Source organism: Carcharodon carcharias, chromosome 7 (assembly GCF_017639515.1).
Source record: "Carcharodon carcharias isolate sCarCar2 chromosome 7, sCarCar2.pri, whole genome shotgun sequence".
Taxonomy (NCBI): domain Eukaryota; kingdom Metazoa; phylum Chordata; class Chondrichthyes; order Lamniformes; family Lamnidae; genus Carcharodon; species Carcharodon carcharias.
The window spans coordinates 16,335,426-16,351,467 of NC_054473.1; the positions used below are offsets into that span (position 1 = coordinate 16,335,426).

The following is a 16,042-nucleotide window of genomic DNA, read 5'->3' on the forward strand; positions in this document are numbered from 1 at the left end:
CTTTCTTATTAAGCCTATGTTTCCTCTGCCTTCTAGACTCACTTACTAGCCTTTTAATTTCTAATTCCATTTCAGCTTCTCTCCCTGCTGAACTACTTTTCAGGATCCCATCCCCCTGCCGATTTCGTTTAAATCCACCCCAACAGCATTAGCAAACCTCCCTGCGAGGATGTTGGCCCTGTTCCTGTTCAGATGTAACCTATCTAACTTGTACAGGTCCCAATGTCCCAGGAATTTAAAGCCCTTCCTCCTGCACCATCTCTCCAGCCATGCATTCATCTGCTCTACCCTTCTGTTCCTATACTTACTACTACATGGCACCAGGAGTAATCTGGAGATTGCTACCTTTGAAGTCCTGCTTTTCAATTTCTTACCTAACTCCCTAAAGCCTGCTTGTAGGACTTCATTTCTTTTTCTTCCTATGTCACTGGTCCCAACATGGACCATGATCTCTTGCTGTTCACCCTCCCCCTTCAGAACGCCCTGCAGTCGTTCCATGACATCATTGATCCTGGCACCCGGCAGGCAACATACCACCCTGGAGTCATGTCTATGGCTGCAGAAGCGCCTGTCCACTCCCTTCAGTAATGAATCCCCTACTACTATTACCCTTCTACACTTCTTCCTCCCCACTGAGCAGCTAGACCACCCACAGTGCCATGGCCTTGGCTCTGGTTGGCCTTCACAGAGGAACCGTCACCTCTCACCGTTTTCCAAGGCCGAAAAGTGGTTTGCAAGCGAGATTTACTTAGGGGATTCCCTCTGTACCTCACTACCTGCCTGGCCCCCTTCTTCTGTCTGGTGGTCGCCCATCCCCCCTCTGCTTGCTCTTCCCTAAGCCTCATGAATGCTCCGTAGTGCCCCCAGCTGCTGGTCAAGCTCCGAAACCTGGAGCTCAAGTTGCCCCATTCGGACGCACCTCCTGCACATGTGGTCATCCAGACCACCAAGAACATCTAGGATTTCCCGCGTACTGCAGGATGTGCAAATCACATGACTGAGCTCCCCAGACATATCTTAACTAAATTAAACATGAACCCTTGCTTTTATTTTACCCTTACTCCTACTTGAGTATGGACTAGATGCTAGGTCCTGTAGATAGACTAGATCCTCTAGGTGCTGCTGACTGCCTGTCCCAGGGTCGTCCTCTTGCATTTTCCTCTGGGTGCTGCTGACTGCCTGACCCAGGGTTGTCCTCTTGCACTCTCCTCTAGGTGCTGCTGCCTGCCTGACCCCTCTTTGCTGGGTATTCCCTGACATCTCAAACTACCTTCCTTCTGTTTATAATGCCCCACAACATGCAACTGCTAGAACTTTCCCATTGTGTCTTTATCCTATGCTGCTACATGCAGTACCTGCTACCTACTTCTCATTACTTGGATTTTGGGCCATCTTTCTGATCACTGCGGGCTTTTCAGAGCAAATATGGGATGAGCTAAAATGAGCCATTACCTCAACGTAGATCAGTCAGACGGTGATTTATGGGCTCTACACAAACTCATGAATAATAATAGAATTTGAGCTGAAAATACACTTTACCTATTCAGTTACTGTATTTAGGTTACTGGTAGTATTGTACATTACATGTGATAAAACAACCTATTGTTCACTTCGCCATGAACTACAGGAGCACTACTTGTCTATCCATCTAACTTCTCTCAAAGATGTAAATTATTTTTGAGAAAACATTTACCTTATGCTGTAAAACTAAGCCACATCTAAGTGTTAGTCATGTAATCAGAGTTTACTTATTTTAATTCAGTGGACTTAAGTCATTCATCCTCTCTAAACTCAGCTAAAAATGCTTGGGATTGGGAAGGGGTGAGAAGTTATTAATATTGCAGCATCTTAACTTGTAATCTGTTACTTTTTTTTAATAGAAGTAGAATCACAGGTCCTGAAAGAACACTTAATCGATGAGTTGGATTATGTCTTGGTTCCCATTGAAGCTTGGAACAAGTTGGTCAATTGGTATGCATGTGTTGTGGGTCAGGAACCCATTGTACGAAAGGTAAGACAATGTCAAATCCAAGGGATTGATATGGGTTTTATTAGCAACTGATTTTCAGTCTAGTTACTTTCATTTTTATAAAATTTGGTTTGGCAATGAACTCAAAATTGTACTGAAGCTGGGTGGGATTGTTACCAGTGCATATTGAAAAATGGAAATGGGCCAGCGAGCATAAAGCCTTGAGACATTATTCTGCTAGACTAATAACTCGAAAAAAACTGAATGATTTTTTTAATAAATATATTTTTAAGATTTGAATGATGCTGGCAAGCCTGCATTATTGCCTGTTCCTAGTTTTGAGTAGCTTGCTTGACAACTCCAGTGGGCTTTAGGGGTGAGCTTATACACTGTGGGACTGGGGTCATTTGTATGAAAATGGAAACAGTCCTGCAACTTTAATGGTGCCAGCTCACAAATTACCAAATCAATTGAACGTAAAACCCAAATTTGCATGGGTTGCTCATCCATTAAGGTACCCACTATGCTATATATGTAGTTTGAACATAGCCAATAAAACTTAAGGCAAACCTTCTTAATACCGGTATCAAACCAAGTTTCCCCTAATATGTTCCTTGCCCAATGACGTAATAAAAATCAGAAGAATAAAATGAATTGTTTAATGGGAATTGGACAGCAACCTTTCAAGGGATGTAATCTGACCACTGAAATTCAGTGATACTAAATTTTCTGCTTGGCATGTATTTCAATTCTGAGCAGCCATGTTACCACAACGAAATCAAGAAAGTTAGATTTTATGAATAATTCGCTGATTTATTGATCAAAATCCATGACATTCAATTCTGGGAGGTAAACCTCTACATGACTTACCAGTATTTTTTTTATTCATTCATGGGATGTGGGCTTTGCTGGCTGGGTCAGCATTTATTGCCCATTCCTAGTTGCCCTTGAGAAGGTGGTGGTAAGCTGCCTTCTTGAACTGCTGCAATCCATGCAGTATCTGCTACACATTCTGTACCAATAGTACAATCTTTGAATGGGGGAGATTTTAATATGGAAAGTAGCTGTTGGTGGGCCAACTGAATTGAGAAGATGTTGCAAAGGCATTAGTCTGGTTAATTTAAGCTCTGTTTATACTGTATTTTACAACTGAGGTTTGCTCAATCAGGCACAAGCCAAAGGGTTAGTAGCTATTACCGTGCTATTTCTTGGCAGCTGCTTTTGTTTTTGCCTAGTGCGAAAAACAAACTCGAGCGTCTGAATTCCAAAACTTCATCTTTAAATTCTTTGGCCAGGCACTGTCACATATGCCTAAGTGTTATATGTCAGTGCTTATACAAGTGGTGTCTGAACTCAACCCCAGATGTTGTGCTTATTACGTGTTCATCGTAATTTGGTATGATGAAAGAGGAGACACTAGCATGTTTCTTGAGGATAAAATGTGTAGAGTTGATTATCAAAGGTCTATAATTTTATGCTGTTTCAGGTAGAAGAGTAGAACTTGGCCATTACTTCATGTACCTTTATGACTTGTATTTTGCTAAATTAGATGAACAGTTAATATCTTTGCACATTCATTAACTGTTGCTTATTAATGAGAAACAGCTTTTTAACTTCAGCTGTGTGTCAGTTTTTGACTGCTTGTGAAGGATGTTTACACTGAGTAAAGCCTTTACCTTTTTTGGTTACCAAGTACCAACATCATTCACAGATTAGATCTAGTCAGTTAGACACAGACTGAGGTTGTTGTTTGGTGTTCAAATGGGTGTGATTTTATGTTGCAAGCCCATGCCCATTGGGAACTGAGTTTAGACAGCAGAGACTTGATTCATAGACAGCCAACACATGTTTTGGGCTAAACTTGAATCTAAGAGGTAAAAAAAAAACCCTAGTGTGCAATCTATTTTGCCTTATCTTTGTAAACTGGTGTACATCTGCACCGCTGTCTCCTCCCCCTCCCCCTTGAACTATACAGCTCAAGGTACATGCTGAAATCCGTGAACATTTTGTCATGGATGTATAGGCTGCACAATCATTCTTTTACTATCCATTAATGTTATAGGTACCGGTACCTAGCCACAGTCAAAACGTTAAATTTTTTAAATTCCATTGTGATGTACTAGCATTCTGCCCATATTTTATATGTATTTAAAAGACTGGTAGGAGCGACACTGGGGAGTTAAAATTGCTAGCTTATTGAGTAAATCACATATAGTTTAATTGTAACTTTGTAGACAATGATTGAAATTGGTTTAAATAATTCAGTTTCCTTGTGAAAGGACAATATCTGAATAGTATCTGAACTTGGCTGTTAAATGTGTGTAGACTCTGCTGTGATGCATCCATGTGATGTTTGAAGAATATTCTTGCCGTGAATATGAAAATCCATTTCCTAACTTCTTTCATTACCTGTATATCATGGTTATTTAAAAAGTATTTGATGTGCTATATGGATTACAGCATGGTGCTTTAGACTTGAATTGATCTGAGTAAAATCCAGATATGCTCTTTTTAATCTACTAATTATCAAATATTTTAGTGTTCAGTAAATGGATTCACAGAAGTGAAAGCATGAAATTCACTCATCTGTCACAACAGTTCTAATATCGATATGTAAGTGATGGCAGTAATTTTGAGTTATCTTTGTAAATGACTCAACCTGGTAATTTAGACTTGTCAGTTGATTAGAGAGAGGGCAGTTAGGGCTACATAGTTGTCCATAACCACTTAAGGGGAAACCTCCTACCAATTTCAGAACCCAATTAACAGAGATCTGACAGAATTGGTTGGCTTGGAAAGGCACTCATGCCTGTATATTTGAAAGGTAGAAAAAAGGGTGACTTAAAAAAAAATTGTGTATTACATGCAAAAATATAACCTTTGTTTCTCTGTCATGTATTTCCGTGATCTGTTAGCTGTTTGTTTTTTAATGCAGTGATGCATTCTGTTCACAGGTGGTTGAGCATGGAATGTTTGTAAAGCACTGTAAAGTAGAGGTTTACCTCCTAGAATTGAAATTATGTGAGAACAACAACATGGACAATGTGGTGACGCGCCATTTCAGCAAAGCAGACACCATAGGTAAAACCCTTTATTTCTGTGTTGCTTCTGGGACATCATTAAAAGTAAAATGAGATTGCACGATATTTAAAAAAAAACATGCTTTGATCCTGGGCATTGCATCATATAGCCGTTCACCTTGACATTAAACTAAGTTGTGTAGAAGTACAAGGGTTATATAGAAATAGTCGTTTGGTAGTACAGAACTTGAGTATAGCTGAAAAAAGAGATGTCAAAGCTTTTCATGTTGCACTCATCAGGACACTTAGCAAGAATATCAGTATAAGGGGAAAACAGTTGATCCTAATTGGTCAAGCTGCCTGGTTTAAATTTCAAACAATGCTCAGCAGTTAACTGTCAGTCACCATCACTGCTGCATTCTCCATGGCAATGCCTCTACCAAGCAGAGTCCACTTGCCAACCAACCAGCACTCTCTTCACATACAGTAAAAAAATGTTGTTTTCCCCTTTCATGGGTATTCTTGCAAAGTATCCTGATGAGTGCAAGACAAAAAGCTTCAACAGGTTTTGTAGAAACCAGAGTTTATTATGCATGGCTGTTTTGGAAGTCAATTTATAGTGTAAAGTGAACTGCAAATGTTTCCACTGAACACAGCAGTGCTACAGGGTGTGCCTCAAGCTTTCTTCTGACTTTTGTTTTTGCTATTCTTTTGAAACTGTTGCAAGGCAGTCAGAATAAGGTGAGCTGTGATTAGTGGAAATTTGCAATGTTTGTACAGATAAAATTTGTCATATCATCTCCTGGCTGCTTTTGACCAGTAATGTGGAAATGCAACACTCAATGACTCTGCAGCTAAAGTACTAACATTGGCGGCATGTCTTGTATAGGTTAACGTAATTCCTTTTGAAGAAAAACGTTTAAGTCACAATGTTCACTAATAATGAATATGTCAGTGGGATACTTACTAACTGTTACAAGCACATGTAAGTGTGGATTTGGTGTTTGAGGTCTTTTATTAAAAGCAGCTTCAGAATCATTTAGGACTGAGATGAGGAGGAATTTTTTCACTAAGACGGTGGTGAATCTTTGAAATTCTCTACCCCAAAGGGCTGTAGAAGCTCAGTCATTGTGTATGTTCAAGACAGAGATTAATAGATTTCTAGATATTAAAGACATCAAGGGATACTGGGATAAGTGTGAGAAAATGGTCATGATCTAGCAGAATGGTGAAGCAGGTTAGAAGGGCTGAATGACCACCTCTTATTTTCTATGTTCCTAACCTTGATATCAATTCCTGCAGCAATTCCAACTACCTTCTGGGACAAGATGTAGATTCTGCAGTGCACACATTTATCTTTCAACTTTTTTAAAAAAGGCACAAGCTTAGATTTGTACTTTATAACTAACTTATTGAGTAACTAATTAGAAGAGAACCAGCAAGAAGAGTAGACGCTAAGATAGCAACTACTCAGACAAGCCAACACCAGTACCAGAAATTGAGGCCTGGATCAACTAGCCCACCACTGCCACCTCAACCAACACCACCTTTCCCAACCAGCAGAAGGGAGGGGTTCATCCGAAGGTGTGGGTATAGGAGAGACCACATAATTGAAAGAAGCAGTGGTAAATCAAGAAGAGCTGGTAGCAGCAGAGATGGAAAAAGCACATGATATATTTTCAGCTTTTTGCAGTAAATTTCTTGGTTAATGTCAAATCTGACTGAGACTTTCATTAATAGACTTACCGTAAGAGCCGGTATCATTTCTTGTGTATGTTTGGCTCATGATTCTTGCTTCTCCTTTTGCAGCCTCCTGTTTCTGACTCACTGGTGTTTTATGGCAGGGAGTATTTTCTGCAGCAATTTTCATGGCTGTAGACTTGTGGACAACTGAGTGCCTTAACAGCTTTGAGAGTATGTAAGAGGTCACACTGTACATGATGACATTACATTGCAGCCAAGAAAATGACAAATTTAAATTTTGAGCTGCTAAACTGTGAAAATAGTTTTTCAGGTCTGCTAGTTGTGGGTTATTGCTCCCTACTAAATAAACCATATGTATTGTTTCTATTATAATTCCTGGTCCACAAGATAACAGCTGTCCAAGGCAGATGTAACAGTTGGCAGCACGCTAGCTGTTTATGGATGAGAGGGGACAAATGTAAAATCTCACTTTGAGCTGTGTACAGCACTCCTTCAGATTCCCACATGGAACAGATCAGTCATACACTGCCATCTACGGATCTGCACTCAATTTAGCAGACTCTAGGGTTAGATTTACCACCTATTCATACAGTTAATGGATGGCAATCTAGCTCTCTAACTTTGCTTCCTTCTGGTGTTGAATGAGTGATTTCAATCTGGCCCGACTTATTATGGATAAAAGAGCCATTAAAGCAGTGGTAACCGGTTTATTCTCAGGACTAGAGTATAAATTGTGACTGGAAATTGAAGGTGGAACTTTAATCACTTCTGACTGCATCTGGATAAAGAGAGTTAATGTTGTCAGTTAGCTCTAAACCTTATGATCAGTGAAGCATGTGGCATCTTGGTAGCCATACTTGATAAAACTGAAATGTGCAGCAAACAATTGCTTTTTAATCCAACATCTTGCATACCTGTAACTCTGGGAAGGTATTTAAACTTGCAGTTGTTTCAAATTTGCTTTGAATCGAGCATTGAATGTACGTGTCTTCAAATTTCTTCCTTAACTGCATCTGGTTTATTTTGTAGCAGTTGCAATAATAGGGTATGAGTTGCTTGGATGACTTTCAGCTATATATCAAGTTTATAATATAATCTAAGACTTGGGGAATGGGTGAAGAAAAAGGAAAAGTGAACAATGTAGAAAGAGGAAAGAATATCAATGAACAGGTAAAGGACATTCTGTAAGAGGTGAAAAGAACAGCCAGAAGTGGTAATCCATGTTAAAATCAATGACTAAGAGAAAAAGGGTTGTGGTCCTACAGGCAAAGTTTCAAGAGCTGGGGAAAAGATGAAAGAATGGGACCTCAAAGGTGGTAATCCCTGGATTGCTCCCAAGTTGTACATACTAGTGAGCACAGAAACAGGAAGATAATGCATGTTAATGTGTGGCTGGAGAAGTGGTGCAAGATGGTGCTTTTTAGATTTTGGAGGCTGGTGTTATATAATCATTACTTCTACATGCCAGACTGTTTCATCTGTGTCTCAACAAGCCAAGCTTCTACGCTACTTACTCTTGAATTAGGAATCCTTGTTTTTCATTCAAGATATAGGAACATTAGTGGATCATTTAGCTGTCTGAGAATGTTCTACCATTCAATGAGATCATGGCTGATCACATCCTAACTCATATACCCAACTTTACCCACATCGCTTAATACCTTTGGTTAACAAAAATCTACCAGTGCAGGTTTAAAATGAACAACTCATATAGCTCTCTTCTGCAAACTGATAAAGCTCTATCTGCAAACTGCAATTGATGCAACAAACGTCTGTCTCACTTTGCGCATGGAAATGTTTGCTAACTTCACTCCTGGAAAGTTTGGCTATAATTTATAAACTCTGTTCCTCGACTTCCCAACCGGCAGTAATAGCTTCTGTCTATCTACCTTATTTGTTCCCCTTAATATCTTGAAAACTTTGATATTTGTCTTTGGTTTGCCTACCCCTTCCTCCGCTACCCAAGCCAGACAGCATTCCCTGGGAAGCAGCCACATCTTGCATGCCACAAGCTATATATGCTTTTGATTATGAAATTTAATTTTTAGCAGTTTGTGCCATAATTGCCCCCTTTTTGTTTTGGTGCCTCAGTTTAAAAGGATTTCTCTTCTGATTTTTCCCACAGAAAGTATTTGGAGGTATTTGGATATGCACTTGTGATGCCATGGCATACAAGGCTTTGAGGCTAGTGCTGGAAAATGTGATTAGAATAGTTAGGTACTTGTGTGACCGGCGCAGACTCAATGGGCTGAAAAGCCTTTTTCTGTGCTGTAGACCCCTATGACTCTAAAATCTGAATTCTGTCTACTCTCTGCTGAAACTCCATCTGTGTTTAGAAGAATGAGAGGTGATCTTATTGAGACATATAAGATCCTATGAGGACATAACTAGAGCTGGGGGACATAGTTTAAAAAGACGGATATGAGAAGAAAGTTTTTCTTTTGGGGGTCGTAAGTCTTTGGAACTGTCTTCTCCGGAGACCGTTGGAGATAGGGTCATTGACTATTTTTAAGCTAGAGGCAAGTAGATTCTTCAACAAGGGAGTCAAACATTTTTGGGGGCAGGCAGGACATAGAGTTGAGAACACAATCAGATTAGCCATGATCTTATTGAATGATGGAGCAGGCTCGAGGGGCTAAATGGCCTATTCTTAATTCATAGGTTCATATGTAAATAAGCCTTGAATTGTCCACACAGCATCAATGACATGGTACACATCATGCTTTCAAACACATGTAATTAAAATTTTCTGCAAATTAACCTTCCAATTGTAATTTTAAAAATTGGTTATTTCTTGTGGATGTTTCCAAAAGGACCTTGCTTTCTGTTGGTCAGTTGCCCAATTAGGATTGTTATATTTGATAACCAACATTTCTAATAAATTTGCATGTTTAATTGCCATATTACATTTGTGTTCTTTCTTGCAACAGATACGATAGAAAAGGAGATGCGAAAACTGTTCAATATTTCAGTTGGAAAGGAGACGAGATTGTGGAATAGATACATGACAAATACTTACGAACAGCTTAACAAGCCAGATAGCACTGTACAAGATGCTGGTCTGTATCAGGGGCAGGTGGGTATTACATTCTGCTGTTCTATATGGAGACAGTGGGGCTGGGAGTGATGACAATACATGTTTTGGAAAAGTAAAAAGTACAATTTGGGTAAAACATAAAATGATTTGTAAGAAACGATTTTGCAGATGTGTTTCCAGCTTTCTTTACACCTCCCCTCCCCTCTCCGCATTGGCCTGCCCCACCTTGCCTTCTTTCACTCCCCATCCACCCCAAAAAGAAAGTTGAGCACCATAATAAGATGAAATTTAGTTCTAAAAAGGTCACTTTTAGAGACAGTCATATGTAGGGATTTTTTAGTGGCCATTACCCAATAAATTGCAAAAACTCCATCCTGTACTACTCCGTCATTTCTGTTGCCAGGACTGTAAGCTGTGATACCTTCTTGTGGCATAAATGGGGCATATTCATTGCAACTGAATTAATTTAGACTAATTAGATATAATTTACCTAGATTGTAGATGCAATTTATTTGAATTTTCAATAGATCTTCGATAAGGCCCCCCATAATAGACTAATGAATAAGGTCAAGGAACAAGTGGCAGAATGGATTGCTAGCTGACTTCAAGACTGAAATCAGAGTGGGAGTAAAGTGTAGTTATTCAGGGTGGCAGAATGCACAAGGATTAGTCCTGGGACCACTGCTATTCATATTTTGCATTGAGGAGGAGGACTGCAACAAATTAAAGGAAGGCATTAATAAATTGCAGAATGGGCAAATAATTGGCAGATGAGGTTCAACACATAATGTGAGGTAGTACATTTTGGTAGGAAAAATAAGGAGATCACTTATTACTTGGCAGGTGCGAGCCTAGGTTGGGCAGAGTAACAAAGGGATCTCTTGAATACAAATACATCAATCACTAAAAGTTGTGCCACAAGTTAGCAAGGCTACTTTTTCAAAAAAAAAAGCACTCTGCTTTATTTCTAGAGGGATAGAATTGAAAAGTAGGGAAGTTACACTAAACATGTATTAAACCCTGAATAGTCCACATTTGGAGTACTGCATGCAGTTTGGTCACCATATAAAAAGGATTCAGAGGCATTAGAGAGGGTGTGAAGGAGATTTGGAAGCTTGATTCCAGAAATGCATGGATATACATATCAGGATAGGCTTGGTCTCTTTTTCTTGAGAAAAGAAGTTTGAGAGGTACCTGATAGAAGCCTTTAAAATTATGAAAGATTTAGATAGCGTGGATACAGTATGATTCTTTCCTCTTGTAAGGAAGAGCATAACTAGAGACCATCAGCACAATATAGTCACCAGGATATCCCATATGGAATTCAGAAGAAATTCCTTTACCCAAAGTGTGGTGAGATGTGGAACTCGCTACCAGAGGGAGTAGTTGAAGCGAACAGATTAGATGCATTTAAGGGGAAGCTAGACAAGCATATAAGGGAGAAGGACATATATTGTTACGCTGGGAGATTTGGATGAGAAAAGATGGGAGAAGGCTCGAGCAGCATATAAACACTTGCACAGACTGGTTAGGCTGAATGTTTCTATGCCATACACCCTGTGTAATCCTATGTTAATTAACAACTTTGTACTTTGATCTATAATTATGCATTGAGTTTCTGTGGAAACACAACATCTGTTGTACTGGTTTCAACAATGTTAAATTTTACATCTGCATTTTTTAATGGGTTAATTGTATTGCATAACAATCAACGTGTTTTAGATTTTTTGACTTTCATCTCAAATCTTGTATGGACTCATGAAAATTCAAGCGTGGAAACTTTTAAAAAAAAACTTGTGATACTCTAGCTTTAGTGGAGTGGTTTTCAGCAAGATACATGAGGTGAAACCAGTGTAGACAGGCCAGCCACTGACTCATCTAATTAATCACTTAAGATGTTTGATTTTGGAGACTTGTAAAACTTTATAAAATCTTGCATCATACAGATTCCGAAACTTTGGGTGAATGTCCTATGTTCAGTCAGCTATGTATTGAAATGAGAAGTGGCTTACATGTCTGGGATTGTACAAGACCAGGAAATTTATTATTGAGAGCACCCTGAAGTGATGAATGATATGCATTTATTTGGCAAGTTACAGGAAGCCTTCATTTCGTAACACAGCTCTGAAGCCAGTTGGATCGGTCAGCTTGGCCTATGGTAGCATTGGAAATAAAATATTCAGGGTGCCTGTTGAGGTACCACCATCAGCCATTTAGTTGCAGGCAGGTTGGTACTTGCAGCAAACAGTACTTTGCAACAGCATCAATTTATTCTGCAAACAGCAAAGCAAGCAAAATCTATTTAGAGTATATTTAAAGGAGTCATTATGAACTTCAATAAACAGAACTCATGAACAAAACTACAGCAACTTCTCCCAATAAAGCAGGGTGATTGCTCCAACAAAATGTAGTAGGTGGGGGATAGTTACATAATCTAAAATATGTGCATAAAATTAGTCTCCATCACTAACAGGAGTGTGGCCTCCAATCATGACTGTCCGGAAAGTTAACCCACCATCTCCATTCTGACTGGGAATAGTGGCATCACTACATGAAACCTAAAATATTATAAAATATTGTCAATTGTTAAATGCTAGGGCTTGGAGATACATAAGTTCCTCATACATAAGTTTCTGGTATAATTTTCAAATAGCGCGCAAGATGGCTTTGATGAATTGCAGAACCATAATCCCGTTGAAAGACTTATGATGCTATAGCCTGGGAATAAAAGCACAAAGATTTTTAGAACTCAGGAAGCTAAAGCTTTGAAGAAGCTTTTATAAGGCAATTTCCGTAATTCGGCTTAATCCATCTGGATTGGCTTAATATGTTGTAACTTACCAAGATATAATATTTTAATATGGAGTGGTAAGAAATGAATTCTGTTTTTCTTTGGCCACTGATTTCTTTAGACTATTGCCTTTTGAAGATTTGTGGCATGAATGTAGGGCTTTGAATAGTGAATAACAGAAAATATTGCGTCAAAATGTCTCAGAAGTTTTCCCTGCAAGGTTGATTCATTTTATGCTTGCCTGATAAAAGGATTAGATACTAAATTTAGACTTTATAGACTTTTGCCACTGAAAATTGTATTTGCTTATTTTTTTTAATACAGTTGCAAGTTTAGATGACTTCATGCTGCATCTGAGTCTTAATTGTTACTACCATACAGTTCCCTCCTAAGGTATCCTGTTTCAAAAACTCTTTAAGTGAAAAGTTCTTTATTTTTATTTAAAGATATGTATAATGTGCCGTGTTGATTCCACCCAGTAGCTGTTATCTTATCCAGTGATTTGGTGATCCAGTAGAAACATCAGGGCTTTGAAATCCAGCCTGAGGTAAGGTAGTTGGTTTTAGCCCAGAATGGCAGCATGGGCGCTGGATGGAGAGAATCAGCCAAGGTTCAATCAATAATAAAAACAGAAGGTGCTGGAAAAACTCCCCGAAGAAGAGTCATATTGGACTTGAAACGTTAACTCCATTTCTCTCTCCACAGATGCTGCCAAATCTGCTCAATATTTCCAGCGTTTTCTGTTTTTATTTCTGATCTCCAGCATCCGCTGTATTTTTTTATTTTAAGATTCCATCAATCCCCATTAGATGTGCACATGACAATTTTGAGTGAGTACAGATCAGGCTTTCCTGTCATACAAATGGTCTACCTCCATTGAGCCAAGGCAATGAGTCATCAGGCTGCTGGACTGCATAAGATATGAGAAACCAACCTTTCTCTCCCCTGAATATCTCCACACACCACTGGATAGTGATCAAGAGGAGTGTCTTGGCAAGCACGACTTTTTTTCTGTCTTTTTTAACCTTCCTCACCCTTATAAAATCTATGAGCGCTGAGGTAATTCTATTACAACCACACTAAGAATCAGTCTAATTGGCTCTCTCTCGTTCTCTCTTAATTGCGCATCCACCCCACAAGCAGCTAATGGGAGATTACTGTTTATATTTCAGGTGCACAATACTTTTGTTTTATCAAAACTAAACCAGCATTTAACTTTGGGCTATGTAACATGCTTGCTTAAAGGTGTTAAATTATGCAGCTTGGGAGGAGAGTTTCTAAATCATTAACTCGGTGCATATCTTTATGATCTACTGGTAAGGAGCAGACAAATGGTTTTAAAGTAGGTGTTTTTGTCCATGCTTTTTACCTGTATTCAGCGGTTCTCCCAGTTCATGTATGAGTGTTATTAAGAACAACCAAAATCCCTGCTTGATAGGTGATGAAGGCATATAGTCTGGAGTTTGATGTGATTGAATAGTAAGAAAGCAAAGGGAAATGGGGAAGTATGGACTGCAGAAGCTGTGACTGTTTTTATTTCAAATAAAGCTTGATTTTTCAAGTGAGTCACTGTTAGCATGAGCTTTTAGTTTTGTGATACAGTTTACAGGCATGTATTGAAGTTAAAGCTGACAGTTGCACAGCAGATTTCATGTTTGCAACTGCTATAAAGTATCAGGTAATGCATATTGATGGTTGTAGCTGATGACCTGTTTGCGTTAAGAGAATTCTTGATTTCGTATGAGTGACAGATGGTGCATTACAGCAGGTAGATGTTTTTAGTATGTGAGCTGAAGCTTTGTGTTGGTTCCATGACTTGCGACTGAAACAAGTTTATATTTGTAGCCATATGGGAACCATCTATCCTAATCTTTCACTACTCTTGACTGTATTCTTCCTTTTCTGTTTCTAAACCAATTCCCTTTTAAATGATGATCCCTGTTTCTGTAACTATTTATGTTGTAATAATCCTTTGTGGAGGAGTTCTGCCATTATTGTCCTCCAATTACCAACTAGGAAAAAACATTTTTCACACTTGAAAATGCCTGATCGAAATGCCCTTGACCTTTGCTGTTTCAGCTTTTTTTAAAAAGTCTTTGTTGAGCAATTATTTCACAATTTTTCATTTCTACTGTTAGTAGAACTTCACCAACCTTTCCATAACCCTAATATGTTTCTTGTAATGTTCTAAGTGACCTGAATTTTTGATCCACAAGGAAGTTAAGGATTATGGAAGACAGATAGGTTAAGGCTACAGAAAGATCAGCCATGATCTTATTGAATGGTGGAATAGGCTTGAGGGGCCAAATGGCCTACCCTCCTCTTTCTTAGGTGTAATGATCCGCCTTGTGATTGTAACCACACTGATGTGGGAAGGGCTAGTAGAATCCAGCCACCACCATAAAGGATCAGAAATAATTTGGAGTTTCTGATACCTAGTTAAGAGTAGCTTTGTTGATTGATGTGGGATCAGGTTGGGTGAAGTGGGGAGAAAACTCAAATCAGCATACCCTCAAGCCTGCTGATTTAGTACGTTGTATCAAGCTCTGCACTATTTGATTCTCATTGGTAATACACCATATACAGGTTCTCATTTAAAGCGTTTGAAGGGACAAAGCAGAGACTAAGCATTTATCTATAGGGTCACATTGATTATCTTATGGCATTAACACAGAAATGAGAGCCAGCTACATGTCTGTTGTCTTAGATGGGTAAATGTGGTAAAAAAGAATAGCGAGAGGTGCCACTTCTTTAAAACTTAAGTCCCAGTGCAGACAGCCTGGCTGTGCTGTGTAACACTAACCTGGTGTTAACTGAGTATAATACCTTTTTTCCAGGTTTTAGTAATAGAACAGAAGAATGATGATGGAACATGGCCAAGACAAACATCTCAAACAAAGTAAGTTATGATAACATGGTATACCATAATTTCTTGAGGCAGTGGAAATGCGTGTTTAACATTAAAACTCTAGAGGCAACATGAGCATGTCTGCATCCTGTTTTCTTCTTGCAAAAGTCCTTGAAATTAGCGTTTGAATTGTTTCTCCATGTAACAGTAAATGTGTGCATTTAGTGTCCACATTTCCTCAGCATATTTTGTAACCCTTAGTATCGTCTTTAAAGATGGTTTTAGGACAGGCTGTCCTTTTTGGGTAGCCTGAGGAGGACGGGTTCAATTTTCAGTCTTGCTGTGATCTCTTCAGAAATCTCAATGCCCTCAATTAGGAAGGGGGAAATGGGAAATACACTAAACTTCCCACTCAATATTTCTGGCTGTCTCTACTTATGAGTGTGATGCTACTTTGGGTATTGGGGAATAATTAATACCTATGGAAGTCAGTGCCTTCAGAAAAAGGGGAAAGAAGAAAATTAAAGTGCTGGAAGTTAAGAATAGGGGCAGTGATACTAAATCAACCCCTCATTTCAGTAATGGAATTACCCATGTATTGTAGTAGCTTCAGGCAATTAACAGATTGTTGGGGAGAGGGAATTATAGGTATGTGTGCTTGGCTTGTGTTCTT

At 38.9% G+C, this 16,042-nt stretch overlaps 1 protein-coding gene across 2 annotated transcripts in view; it reads left to right on the plus strand.

The window, feature by feature from the left end:
* The window catches only part of usp4 (ubiquitin specific peptidase 4 (proto-oncogene)), an 81,162-nt gene that overhangs the window by 13,988 nt on the left and 51,132 nt on the right, over window positions 1-16,042 (plus strand). For both annotated transcript variants that reach the window (XM_041191771.1, XM_041191772.1), the window contains exons 3-6: window positions 1,881-2,011; window positions 4,924-5,050; window positions 9,624-9,769; window positions 15,359-15,420. In XM_041191771.1, the coding sequence (XP_041047705.1) occupies window positions 1,881-2,011; window positions 4,924-5,050; window positions 9,624-9,769; window positions 15,359-15,420 (466 nt within the window). The remainder of the gene's footprint in view (window positions 1-1,880; window positions 2,012-4,923; window positions 5,051-9,623; window positions 9,770-15,358; window positions 15,421-16,042) is intronic.